The sequence below is a fragment of the Oryzias latipes genome, chromosome 2 (assembly GCF_053564925.1).
Source record: "Oryzias latipes strain Hd-rR chromosome 2, Olatipes_Hd-rR_3.1".
NCBI classification, from domain to species: domain Eukaryota; kingdom Metazoa; phylum Chordata; class Actinopteri; order Beloniformes; family Adrianichthyidae; genus Oryzias; species Oryzias latipes.
The window spans coordinates 23212834-23226362 of NC_136238.1; the positions used below are offsets into that span (position 1 = coordinate 23212834).

Genomic DNA, 13529 nt, shown 5'->3' on the forward strand with positions numbered 1-13529 from the left:
AAAAACTGATTCTGGAAAAAATGAAGAAAACTCAGGGGTGCCCACATGAAGGAGGGATCCTCCCCCAGGACGGACAGGGGATTTACCAGAACTCTTAGAGAAGAATGAACTTATCTAACTCTACAACTACATATATAAAGTCCAGCAGACGAGCTTCATCCAGCTCTGGTTGGGGGGACGGTCAAAGGCGCGAGACGAGCCGGAGACAGGGACCACAGCCAGGTGTAGGAGCAGGAGCAGAGACGAGGTACTCGGTCAGGTACAGAGCAGAGACGAGCCAGAGACGAGCCAGAGGCAGGATCCACAGCCAGGTGGAGGTAAACGGTCAGGAACAGGAGCACGGATGAGCCAACTGGAGTCTGGAAGCACTCCCACTCCCCAGGAGGGGAGAGGGAAAGAGGGACAATACATGAATCCACACAGAGGCATGGGGAACTAAATGATGAATGATGATCAAAAATAGGGAAGAGAGGAAGGGTAGAAGTAGATGAAAAAAAAGGACAGTACCCAAGTGCACCATAGTTACCCCAGCTTCAACTTCTAGCAGCCTTTTAAAACAAATAGTTATTGTTATTAAGTTTCATTTAAAGACATTAACATTAAGTTAAATAATCTCTGAATACTAACTAGTCCAACACCAACCCCCTTGTTTGGGAAGACACTGTATGTTCCAACAATAAAGACAGAGTTGTGACTCGTGAATTTCTGCCTTGTAATGTGAAACATTGCTGGATCCTTCATGTCTTTGATATGAAAATTACAAGCCCCAATGGTTGAAACTTTGGAAAAATGTGTCAATTTAAATTTAATAAACAAAATTGGATAGACATAAAAACAATTAAATTCAATTCAATTAGGTGTTACCAATTGAAGTAATTCAGTTAAGTTGGATCAACTTTTTTCTTTTTAGAGTGATGTTGGTTGACCCTTGGAAAAAGCTAGAAGCTGTTTATTTTTTTGCTTGTGTTGCGGGCTGGGGGCGTGTATGACGGGGACCGCGCGTACGTGTGTGTAAGAAGAGGAGAGGGGGTGTGAGCGCGGAGCGGGGGAGTGTCGGAGAACCGTAAATTAAAAATGAGGTGTCTCCCCCAAACGTTTGGGAATCTTTCCTAACCCACTCTGGAGGCTGAGGGTTCCGAACGGAAAGTGAACCCCCAAGTAGAATCCGCCTTCGGCCCTGGAGAAAATCTCCCGTGTGTTTCTGACCACTGTCGGAAAAAGAGAAGTCATCGCACAGGAAAGGTTCAACACTTGGATCAAACTGTTAGCACAACGTCTGCAAACACTCAGAGAGAGCACATTAGCCGGTCGAGCAACCCTTCTTTTTCCTCTCCCGCGCATCCCCTCTCCTGCTTCATCCTGGAGCGGCAACGCCTCCTTCCGTCGCTGTGTTGCCTCCATGACAACCGCAGTCACACAAAAGTCTGAAGGAGGTCCGCGGAAGGCGGAAATACTGCTACGTAGTCCTCAGAACATCTAAGTTTGATAGTTTCAGCATTGTATAGTGTAAATGCAAAAATCGGATACGGGTCACTTTTAAAAGATGATGTAAGCGGGTCGTCAAAAAAATCGGATATAGTCAGAAAATCGGATATGGGCATCAAGACCTGCAGTGTAAAGGCAGCCAAAGTGAGTCTGATCAGAGACATCCAGAACTGAACCAGACCTCAAGTCCTTCATCTGAAATCCAGCCTCCTTTCACTCTGAAAATCGCTTACTGGTCCACTCCTGAATGGATGTCTTCGAAATCAGGATTCATATCCTTTGGCCAGTCACACTTTTTGGACCCACAACTAGATTCAGATCCAGGTCTTTGTTGGATCCTAAAGAGAAAAAAAAAACATTTGTTTTATTATAAACATTCATCTTCTGTTGTGGAGATCAGATTATCTTCCACGTTGGACTACTGAACTCAGATCATGAACAGACTGATCTGCAGTGAGACAGTCTGGTAAAACGACCCCTTCTGATAACTGTGTGACACTGCGTGCAGGTATTGTCACTGTAGGAATAAATTTCAAATCGATTCATTATTGTCCATCTGTTACATCATAACATGCATTTGACAAACACTCACTGTTTCACTCTTGAACGACTTTTTAGTAACCTATTCAAATAATCCTCTGGTCTGTCACTCCTGTTGGACCTCCAGCTGGATCCAGATCCAGATCCAAGTCCAGGTTGGTTCCTGTGAAGAATGAAGGTTGCTGGTGTGAGTCCTGAGCTCTGACATGGAGAAGATCATGGACAGTTGGAGATGTTCATCTCACCTCTGAGCTTTGCTCTGGTTGTCATGGTTACCATCTCTGCTTTTAGAGGGAGGGGCTCCCTCCTGTGGTTCCTCCCACTGATCCATGCTGCTGGATTAACTGGATCCACATCAGCTCACACACACCTTCCACCTTCACCTGCAGAGGAAACCCTCATCATCATCAGCTCTGCTCCTCCTTCACCAACAGATCAGCTGCTCCTCCACTGATTGGCTCTTCTCTTGTGTTTCCTGTCAGGTTCAGGTGAATGCAGTCAGACAGCAGTGGGAGGCAGAGGAAGCTGCCATCAGCTGCTGCACTTCTGCTCTCCCTCCACCAGGTGGAGACATGGAGCTGCAGCAGCAACATTTCCATTCAGTCACTTTTTTTTTTTTTTTTTTTTTTAATTTGAACTTTAAACATACACATAATAACTACACACAAAGAAGAGAAAGAAAAAGAAAAGAAAAGAAATAACTAAAACAAAATATATAGAATTGTAGTTTACAATAGGGATTGTGATACAGCTTGTGATCTTCAATGAAAATACACAGTTTTATTGCATTTTTGTTTTTCATCAATGTCAGAGATTTAAAATATAAACTGATTTCTTTAAGAAATGTATTGAATAATGGTTTGGTTTTTAAGAATCTGCACTTGTGAATGAAAAATTTACCAGATATTAACAAGGTATTGAATGTCAAATCAAATAGATTATCACCAGAAACTACTCCAAATAATATAATGTGCTTTTGTAAGTGAATCGAAATAGGGAAGGGAAACTTTGAAGAGCACCAAAAAAAGAAATCCTCCCAAAAACTGTAAACATACATACATTCAAAAAACAAATGATCAAGTGTTTCAATATTTGTATCACAAAAAGAACAGTTATTCTCTGGAAAACCAAAACGTATGTGTAACAGTTCTTTGCATGGATAGACTGCGTTCATTATTTTAAAATGGATTTCTTTGTATTTTGGGAAAATTGGATATTTAATGAACTGAGACCTCAACTTGCTTATTTCCTCTCTTGTGTAATGCTGTGACATAGAATGATTTTTGTCAGATGTTGGAAACAGTTCTCTAACAAATAAGGATCGTATAAATGAGTTTGGAAGTTTTGAATTAACCGGTCGACCATCAAACAACAGAGAGGGAAGCTGAACTTGAACATTTTGAACCAAACTGGAGGACATTTGGACCAAAATCTGAGGGATTGCTTTGATAACATTGTTATATTGTTTTCTATCATTTAATTTAAACTTACTGGAAAAAGTTTCAAATGAGATAATGTTTCCATTGTCATTCATAATATGTAGTAATGACCAAATGCCGTTATCAAACCAATTTTTGTAAAATATAGATTTGTTTCTGCATAACACATACCGACAGTTCCATATGGGAGTATTGTGTGGACTAAAGTTATGTTTGTATATGAGTTTCCAGTACAGTAACACCTGCTGATGATAAGTAGAAAGTTTAATAGGAAGTTTTCTGTAATCAAAGTCACATTTTAGAAGCAACTCAATGCCCCCTAGATGAGAGAAAATGTTTGAAGGAATATGAAACCACATATTTCTTTCATTTTGCAGAAAAGACCTAAGCCAATTTATTTTAATCATACCATCCAAACTTTCAAAGTCTATGGCTTTAAGTCCACCTGCACTGTAATCCTGAATTATTGTTCCTTTTTTTATGTAATGGGTTTTGTTTTTCCAGATGAAGTTGAAATTGGCCTGGTGTATTGCTTTCCTTGCAGATTTAGGAATTGGGAGTGAATATGCTGGATAAATGAATCTGGATAAACATTCTAATTTAGTTAAAAACACTCTGCCCAGAATAGAAATGTCTCGCTGTGACCACATGTTTAAATTGACTTTACATTTTTCTAAAGTTTTCCATAAGTTCATTTCCTCCATTGTTTTGCTGTCTTTGCTGATATGAACACCAAGATATTTCACAACAGTCCTAACAGGAATGTTATGAATTACTGACTGATCAGAATGGAGAACTGGTAATAATTCACATTTGCTGAGATTTAGTTTTAAACCAGATGCTTTAGAGAAGAAATCCACGGTCTGAATGATGTCAGGTATTTGATGACTGTCCTTCATGAATATGGCCGTGTCGTCTGCCAGCTGAGTGATGGCTAACTGTTCTCCCAGAACATTGAGTTTACTGAAATCAGAGTTTTTAATAAGTATTGATAACATTTCTGTTGCTGTTATAAAAAGTAACGGTGAGATTGGACAGGCTTGTTTAATTCCTTTGTTAATTAAAAACCTAGGAGAAATGCCATTTGGTAAAATAACTACACTGTTTGTATCATTATAGATTGTTTGAACAAAACTTATGAAATTAGGTCCAAATCCAAATATTTCTAAAGTCTGAAACATAAATTTGTGTTCAACCGTGTCAAAGGCTTTGAAGAAATCCAAAAATAAAATGAAGCCATCATCTTCAATTAATTGATTATAGTCAATCAGATCAAGAACTAACCGGATATTTATGTGAATTGAACGTCCTTTTAAGAATCCTGATTGTGTGTCTGAGATGATCTGATTCAGTCCTGTTTTTAATCTAGATGCATAAATGTTGGTTAAAATTTTATAATCACTATTAAGGAGGGATATTGGCCTCAAATTATCAATTAGTCTGGCGTCTTTCCCAGGTTTAGGAATCAGGGTGATGACGCCCTGCTTCATGGTAGTTGGAAGGATGTTCAACTCAGAAATCTCCTTTATGACCAACAGAAACTGCTCTTTCAAGTGATCCCAGAAATGTCTGTAAAAGTTAATAGTAAGCCCATCAGATCCTGGAGATTTATCTAAAGCTAAACTTCTCATGGCTTTTTCTGCTTCTTCCAGAGTGATTTCTGCTTCACACACTTGTTTAAAGTTTTCATCCACTTTAGGAGTCAAATCCTTGATGTGATTGAAGAAGCGATCAGCATCCTGAGAAGAATAAGAGGAAGAGTACAACCTGCTGTAAAACTGGAAAATTTCTCTCTTAATTTCCTAAATATTTGTACTTTCCCTGCCATTAATTAGCAATCTGATAACAGCATTTTTCTCTTGTCGCCTTTTTTCTAGTCTACAGAAGTAAGCCGAACTTTTCTCTCCCTCTTCAACCCATTTAGCTCTGGATCTAATAAAAGCACCTTTGGCTTTAGAGACGTACATGTTATCCAGCGAGGTTTGCAATAATGAAAGTCTCTGTTTCTCACCTTCACTCAATAGAGATTTACAGCAAATAGAGTTCATTTCTCTGATAATTTCCATTTCTTTTTGTTTTCCATCTTTACTCAATCTTTTGCTGTGAGTTATGGAGATCTGTCTTGCTTTGAATTTTAAAAATTCCCCATTTCTCCCTCTGAGTGGTAAACTGTCTGTCTTTAGTTATCTTTTGGATTTCATTTATAATCGCTTGAGAATAAACTTCATCCTCTAATAGACTAGAGTTGAACTTCCAGTAACCTTTGTTTTTAGGATTATTGCGAGGTTGAATAATAAGTTTAATCATAGAATGATCTGTTAATGGTGCAGCAGAAATAATAGCTATTGATGTAAAATTCTGTTGATTTTCATTTGTTAACCAAAAATCCAACCTAGATTTAGCAGATCTGTCCGGTTTAAACCAGGTGAACGCTCGAACATCAGGATTATCACGACGCCAGACATCAGAAACATTTAAATCTCTACATAAATGAAGAAGAACTGGATTATAATGATGATTTTGAAATGCTGAAGGAAATCTGTCGAGGTATTCATTTTCCACCATATTAAAATCCCCTCCAATGATGAGATTATTGCTAGGATATCTTTGGTTTAGCTCTTTAACAGAATTTGTAAAATCTGAAAACATGATTTTGTTTTGCGCTGCAGAGTTATATCCATTCAGTCACTTTGAAAAAGAAACAACAAACTTCCTGTTTCTACAATTAAGGAAACATGAAGCATCAAGAAAAACAGAGACTTTCACATGAACTTTGACCTCCACACAGGTTTGGATGGAGGAGAACAGGAAGGTTTGGGAGTCAGAACTGAAACCTTTGAACTCCACAGCTTAATGATGTTTTGTGTTTCTGTCAGAAACTCTTTGTTCTGTGTTCTGGAAAGTTCTGACAGGAAGCAGCAGTCAGCTGATCTGAACCACTTTGATGCTGCAGACCACAGTTTGATCAGAGCTGTGATGAACCAGCAGGGGGCACGGCGTCATGGTTAACCGCAGCCCCCCCCTTCCAAAAAAACCACAAAAAAACACACAAAATACCCCGGCGGTCGTGTCGGAAATAAATGCAATTACAACACAGTGAAACTCCCATGCCGCTCCAGAGCGGTCCGCTGCAGAGGAATCAACAAACACCCTTAACACACGTGTGTGCCCTCAATCCTCCTTCCTACACACGCAGCGCTAACACACACACACGGTCATTCTACAACACCTTTATAGTTAGTTCATTAGTTGGATAGGTAGTAGTTAGTTGTTACTGTTATATGTTAATAAAGAATACCTGTGCTCTTTGGTACAGACATCTTCTCAGAATATTATCTATTGCCCAGTAATAAACAGACTGCAGACACTTTGTCACCTTTCTGGTAGCCTTGCAGCCTGACACCCATGAAGAACACGGGACAGGAGGCTCCGCCTTTGTTTATACAGACACGTAACTTTACGCTGCACAAAATAGTTCCCAAAAAAAAACATGTAGTGATATTCATGGAAATCTAACAGTACGCGTTCATGTTTGGTGTTATGAAGTGAAGGAGAACAGTAATACCCCCCCCCAACACAAAATCCTCCAGCGGGCGGCCGTGCACTTAAAAACACACGCAGCTTGTAATGGAAATGAATACAATGGAAATTAATAATTAGAACGAAGTAAATTTGTCGTATTTCCTCACGAGATGGAAAATTCTGTTGTAGAATGAGGATGAGTATGTGCTGCTGAAAGCGCCCACCTGTGTGTAAGTAGAGGAAGCGTGCCGCGTGCAGCGCAGAGGCAGGTAGAGCTGTGCGCCGACGAGAGAGAGTCGACAGGAGCGGTGCAGGGAGGGAAGGACAGAACAGTGAAAGAAAGAAGGAAAGTCTGAACACAGGACTAGCAGAAAAAGTAAATTATCAGCTAAGATGAACGTGTTTAATGTGTTTATTATAGTTCCAATCACGCACCATATGCTGAACTTAAAAAAAAAATTATCGTCACACCCCTAAGTTTGATTCCAGGGAATGTTTAGAAAAAACCCAACAGGCATCATTTTTCTCTGCTTTAGTTTGGAAGCTTGTTCTGCAGCAAAACCACATTCCTGAAGGACGTCTTTGTTCCTCAGTAACAGGGCGTGTCTAAACGGCTGCAGATTCTGCAGAACAAGGATTGAAGGAGTTCTGCCCCCTGGTGGACAGGAACTCAGCAGTGCGGTGATGCGTTTATCTTAACACCCCTAAGTTTGATTCCAGGGAATGTTTACAAAAAACCCAACAAGCATCAGTTGATTGTTGTTGACTTGATGAAGAAGAGTCCTCCATGTTGTTGATCAGTAATAACCAATGATGAAGCTTTGGAAACAGCAGAGTGATGAGAGTTTGCAGAGAAAGAAGAAGATCTTCTCCAAACATTCAAAAACAAACAGTCAAGTTAGTGAAGACAAAGTTCAACAAACAAACTCACTTCAGTTTCTGCAAAGAGATGAAGAGGAAGAAGAAGAAGAGTCTCCACTCACCGTGTCAACGCAATTGCAGCACAGATCACTGACTCACAACCAGAAGAGTCCACCTGGATGGAGGCGGGGCAGCACATGTGGGCGGGGCAGTAGGTGGAGCAGCTGAAGTGGAATGTTTGATGTCAGTTTCAGACTGTGAGCCTTCCTGGAATCAAACCCTCAACCTGCCTGTTGTCTACGTAGTAAACTCCCACTGCTCCACAGTCAGAGGATCAGAATCTGATCAGGTTTGCATCTTACGCTCATAAACACGGTGGATGTGAAAAAGGGGGCGGGGCTTCCGATCATCAGTCAGACTCAGAGGAACAGAGAGTTTGTTCACATGCAGCTCAGGAAAATGACTGACAGTGAAGCTGAGAAGTTTTTTCTTTCCATGTCTGTTAGAATCACAACGTTTCAAATCCACAAGAATCTAAAACTGAAGCAGAAGCTGAGAAAGGAGCACATTGAAGTCAGAGTGGGAACAAGTCAGAACAAGTTGATCACAAAGAAAATATGAAACTGGAAGAATGTGGATCTTCCAGATGATCTGTGGGACTTTTTCTCTGCTTTAGTCTGGAAGAATGTTCTGCAGCAGAACCACATTCCTGAAGGACGACTTTGTTCCTCGGTAACAGGGCACGTCTGATCGGCTGCAGATTCTGTAGAACAAGGGCTGTGTCCAAATTCCTACCCTAACCCCTAACTACTAAAACCCTATATAGTGCGGCACTGTATACTTCTCTGAATTTTCAAAGCAATTCGGACACCCGTGCTCACTAGTTTTCTCTTCGGGTCTTGTTCATATGGCGCTTGACACGAAAACAAAGTGGCGCATTACCGCCACCACCTGGTCTGGAGGCGAACTACTTCTATTTAACGCGGAGAATGACAACTATTTGTCAAAGTAAAAACATAATAAATATGAATATTTTACAAAGACTATTTATGAATCTGCTGTGTTCTGATCATGGAAAATGTGGCTGATTTATAAATAATAAAATTACAAACACATTGGTGTTGATTTAATGTATTTGTTCAGGGGCACAGGAGACTGAGGTCCTGGTGTTTCTGGCATGTGGCACATCATACAGTGTGGTAGCCAGGGCCTTTGACATGCCACGGTCCACTGTAAGTGATGTTGTCCACAGGACGGCAGACCGCATCCTCCAGCTGATGAGCAGGGTCATCCGGCTCCCCAGTGTGTATGAACTACCATTAGTCGCCTCAGGTTTTTTAGCAGCTCGCGTGGTCTTCCACCTTCCAAAAGGTCGTGGGGAGCATTGATGGATCCCACATAAGAATAAAGCCCCTAAAAATCCCTGCATTCTTCATCCCATCACGTTGCTGACACCCTACAGGGAACCCATGAGGAATGCGGTTGAGGCCTGTTACAACCAGGGCACGCTCTGTGGTGGAGAGAGCATTTGGCATGATGAAGATAACGAGGAGAGCAATATTCCTGGGGGCGTTGGAAGTAAAACCAACCTTTGCAATGAAAATGGTAAATGGTGTATACTTATATAGCACTTTTCTACCTACAAGGACAAAGTGCTTTACAGTCACCGACCCAATCACACACACATTCACACACTGGTGGCTGCTCTGCTGCCAAACACAGGTGCCCGGCTACCACCAGAGGTAAGGTGGGGTTCAGTGTCTTGCCAAAGGACACTTTGACTCATGGGCGTCGAAACTGCAACCTTACGATCAGGGATCGACCGCCCTACCGCTGCGCCACAGCTGCCCCAAAATCCTTGCCTGCACAATCTGTACATCAGCGAAGGGGACTGCTGGGAGCCACAGATGTTCAGCCACAGCAGGACGACACCAGGAACATGCAGGACGAGCAAAGTGGCGTCCGTCTGCAAGGACAAATCTCTGCTTTCCTTTCAGCTCCAACTGCGACACACATGGCTCTAGAAGACCACGATTATTGTTAACATGTATTAAAATAAATGTTAACATATATAATAAAATTGTAAATATGTACATTTGATATTTATATGAAAATCATTTTGAGATTGTTAAAAATGGCTCAGATTTAAACAATACATGTAAATTATTCATTTCTGTTCATGCATTTATTAAACAAATTGGAAAAACAATGACGACGTTATATTTTTTGAACAATATTTTCAACTCAAGTAGGCTTAACAAACTCTCCTGTCGCTGTTCGTCCTTTCCTCTGGCTCTTTCAACAAAAACATTTACCCCAACATGACAGCGATTAACAGTTTAATAATAAACGAAGACAAATTTGATCAAGTGTGATCTCTATCCCATCCGGCACGAGCCTGCCTGAAAACAAACAGGCTATCTTTCTCCACAGATGGATCAGATTTTCCTCATCCTCGTCTGTCCCTACATATATAAACACATTTCAAAAATGTGTTAATAACTTATGACTACGGTTAGAACTCACTGCTTTTTGATGTAATATCAACAGCGTTTTTTTTTATCCTTCAATGTTAATTCGCGTTAGCGTTAGCTTAAGCATTACCAAAATTGATGAGCTTCAAAACAATGTAGGTTGTCGATTGAGGAATATAACATCTTACACATGTCATATTACATATTTACAAATATATTTTACAACAGATACTTGATACTTTTTAACATTTTTACATGTTTCGGTTGTCTTCCTTGCGCAACCGTCTGCCATTTTCGAATAATTCAAACGCAATGCATTCTGGTCCATACGCATTTAATTCTGGTCCGAACGCAGTGCATTCTGGTCAATGTTCGCCAATCGAGTGAGCATCGATCCACACTGGTTTTTCATAGAGACTTCTGGGAAATTTCTAGTGCACATGATTTTTGACCTTTAGATTCGGACACCCGTACGAAATGGCGACTGCACTATATATTGCACTAAATAGGGGTTAGGGCGGTAATTCGGACACAGGGAAGGTTTCCTGCAGCTGGATAAAAGGAGTGCTGCCCCCTGGTGGACAGGAACTCAGCAGTGCAGCTTCAGGATGGCGTCGCTTCCAACAGATCAGATCAACGTTCTGCTCTCTGCTAAAGAGGCAGAACGTCTCCTTCTAAGAAGAATCCAGAGTTCCTGATCACAAACATCAACTGAAGCCCAAATCAGAGCTGATCAGACTGCATGGAGCCCAAGCTCCAGAAAAGAGGAGAGAAGAAGAAGTCGTCCACATGAAGCTTCACCTTAGAGGAAAAGAGGAGCTGCTGAACTAAAGTACTCGAGTACTGAGGAAGACTTTCAACCTCTGATGGATTCTGTGGAACGTTTGGAACTAGAATGTAGAAAGTGCTTCAGTTCCATCAGCTGTCAGTCTGCAGCAGTTCCTGCTGCTTTTTGGTCGACTTCTTCAGCACTGAAACCTTCCTCTTCCTAGTTTCTAGAGTTGAAAGCTGCTCTGTCTGACCTTTGACCTCCACAAACATCAACTGAGAGAAAGAGGTGAAACTGCCCAAAAACGTCACCAAGTCTGATTATGTTTCTGTTAAATGTTGAGACCCATTGATCCACTTTGTTCCTCTGCAGCATCAGGATCTGGAAACTCCAACATCAGTCACTTCAATAGGAAACGGACGAGCTCAGAGTCAGAAGATGAGAGAGGAGCATGACAGCATCTGTGTTCAGGAAGAAACCGGAATCCAAACTGCTTCCAGTTTCTATGATTGGGATATTTTGGACCTGTTGAAGGACACAGATTCTTTCCACATCATGAAGCTGTTCTTCTGAAGCCAAACGGTCCACAGTTCTATGCTGATGATGCTCTTCTTCACCAAGTGAAGAAGAAGTGCACGTGCTGCTGCATGTGCTTGTCTGCAGGTTCCAGCAGACACAGACACCAAGACTGCTCTTTGTGTCCTCCTGCAGACATTCATGGACATGGAGAGGACAGGCTGTGCTCTGCTGCTGAGGACGGCGCCATCAGCAGCAAACGCCTCTGTTCAGCAGCAGGTCAGGTGGTTCTGGAACAAAGTCAGAATATGGATTTCAAAAGTAGCTGAACCCTGAACTTGTCCGGTTTTTCCCTGCAGGTGAATTCCAACAGAATGATCAGCGTTCTCCAGGTGCTCTCAGGAGGCGGAGCCTGTCTGATGCTGTGAAGGATGAGCTGCTGAGGTCTGTTTGCATCAAGACTCTCAGCTGCTTTAGTCAAACTGCTGAGCGATGGAACAATGGAGCCGTTTCTGAAGGAAGAGGATCAAACATGATGCTCTGCATCCGTTTGCTTCAGGAAGTGGAGGTTTTTTAGAGTCTCCAGACTGTTTCTGAACGGCCAAAGAAAAGCAGCTGATGTGGTTCTGTCTCCTACCAGCAGGGAGCGCTCTCAGCCGGACAGAACAGATCCTGAATGCTGCTCTGAGAAGGACTCTTCTGTTCCAGAAGCAGAGACTGTTCACATCCAGGAGAATCTGGACTCCAATGAATCCCAGAGAATCTCCTCTCTGCTGTTTGGACACTTTGACCAGCAGAGGGCAGCAGAACTTTCAGCAACTCTGGATCTGATCCCACAAAAACAATCCATGGATGATCAGATTTCAGAAGATTTGAAGGATCAAAGACAAAGATGTTCTGAAGAAAAGATGTGAGAAGAAAGTCCAGAATGAATCCACTCTGACTTCTCCTCATGTCTCTGAAGCTTGTGTCTTCATGTCTTCACCTCAGAGTTTCTTCTGGATTCCATGTGGATCAATAATATTGATCATGTTCTGTTGTCATTTTCCATCAGAACTTCAGGCTTTTCTCTGCTGATGATCTCTGAGCTGAACTTCTTGGAGGAATTCCTGAATCTGGGATTTGGAGCAAACAGTCAGAACAAAGGAGGTTTCCATTTCTTCTAAGCTCTGCCAGAAGAAAAGAGCTGAAGCTTGAAGCTGAAGCAGCATTTGCTCAGAGAATCTGTCCTCCAGACCAACAAGTCCCACCACAGCCTTGAAGACGTTTCCAGAAGCAGCAGCAGACTGTGTTCCCATGACGATGCTGAAGTCAGCTGCTGCTCTGCAGGAGAAAGTCTGCAGCTCCTCAGTCAGGAAGCTCTTTCAAGCTCGTGCACATCTGTCAGTGCAGCAGCAGGAAGCCTGTTTCCCTGCAGGAAGTTGGGACTTTTCAAAGTAAGAGCCTCATGTTGGCAGAGATGGGTTGGATTCTTTGATGCTCCAGTTTCTTTTGGATTCGGGATGAGTTCATGCAGATCTAGAAATCCCACCATGATGATCATCCTTGAGGAATTTCAAAATAAAAGACTTACAAACACCACAATCACTGCTGGAAGATAAATACATTTACTCTTTATTTTCTGTCAATAAATAATATTTATCTATACATCCTTGATTGTAAATGATGGATCTAAAGTTGAAAAGAAGTCAAAGTGCTGACTCAGCACAGATCAAAGGAGACACAGATGATTTCCTGGAATGAAGAAAACATCAAACATCATGATGTGATCTGGAACTGAGCTGTTCTTCAGAAGATCCTCCCAAACATGGAAACTGTTGCTGCAACACGTGAAGGTTTGGTTCTGTTGCTAGTGAGATCTGATGGATCAGAACCAGACTTCTGTCAGCTGGAACTGGGGCTTCTTCCAGACCATGTGGCCTA

At 41.7% G+C, this 13529-nt stretch overlaps 1 protein-coding gene across 1 annotated transcript in view; it reads right to left on the bottom strand.

Annotated features, from left to right (window-relative positions):
- Window positions 1-13529, bottom strand: part of LOC111946428 (NLR family CARD domain-containing protein 3-like) — a 104390-nt gene that overhangs the window by 12057 nt on the left and 78804 nt on the right. The window contains exons 2-4 of the mRNA XM_078934974.1: window positions 2271-2408; window positions 2078-2188; window positions 1719-1823 (exon numbers count right to left, since the gene is read on the bottom strand). Coding sequence (XP_078791100.1) covers window positions 1719-1823; window positions 2078-2188; window positions 2271-2356 — 302 coding nt within the window. The 5' untranslated portion in view covers window positions 2357-2408. The remainder of the gene's footprint in view (window positions 1-1718; window positions 1824-2077; window positions 2189-2270; window positions 2409-13529) is intronic.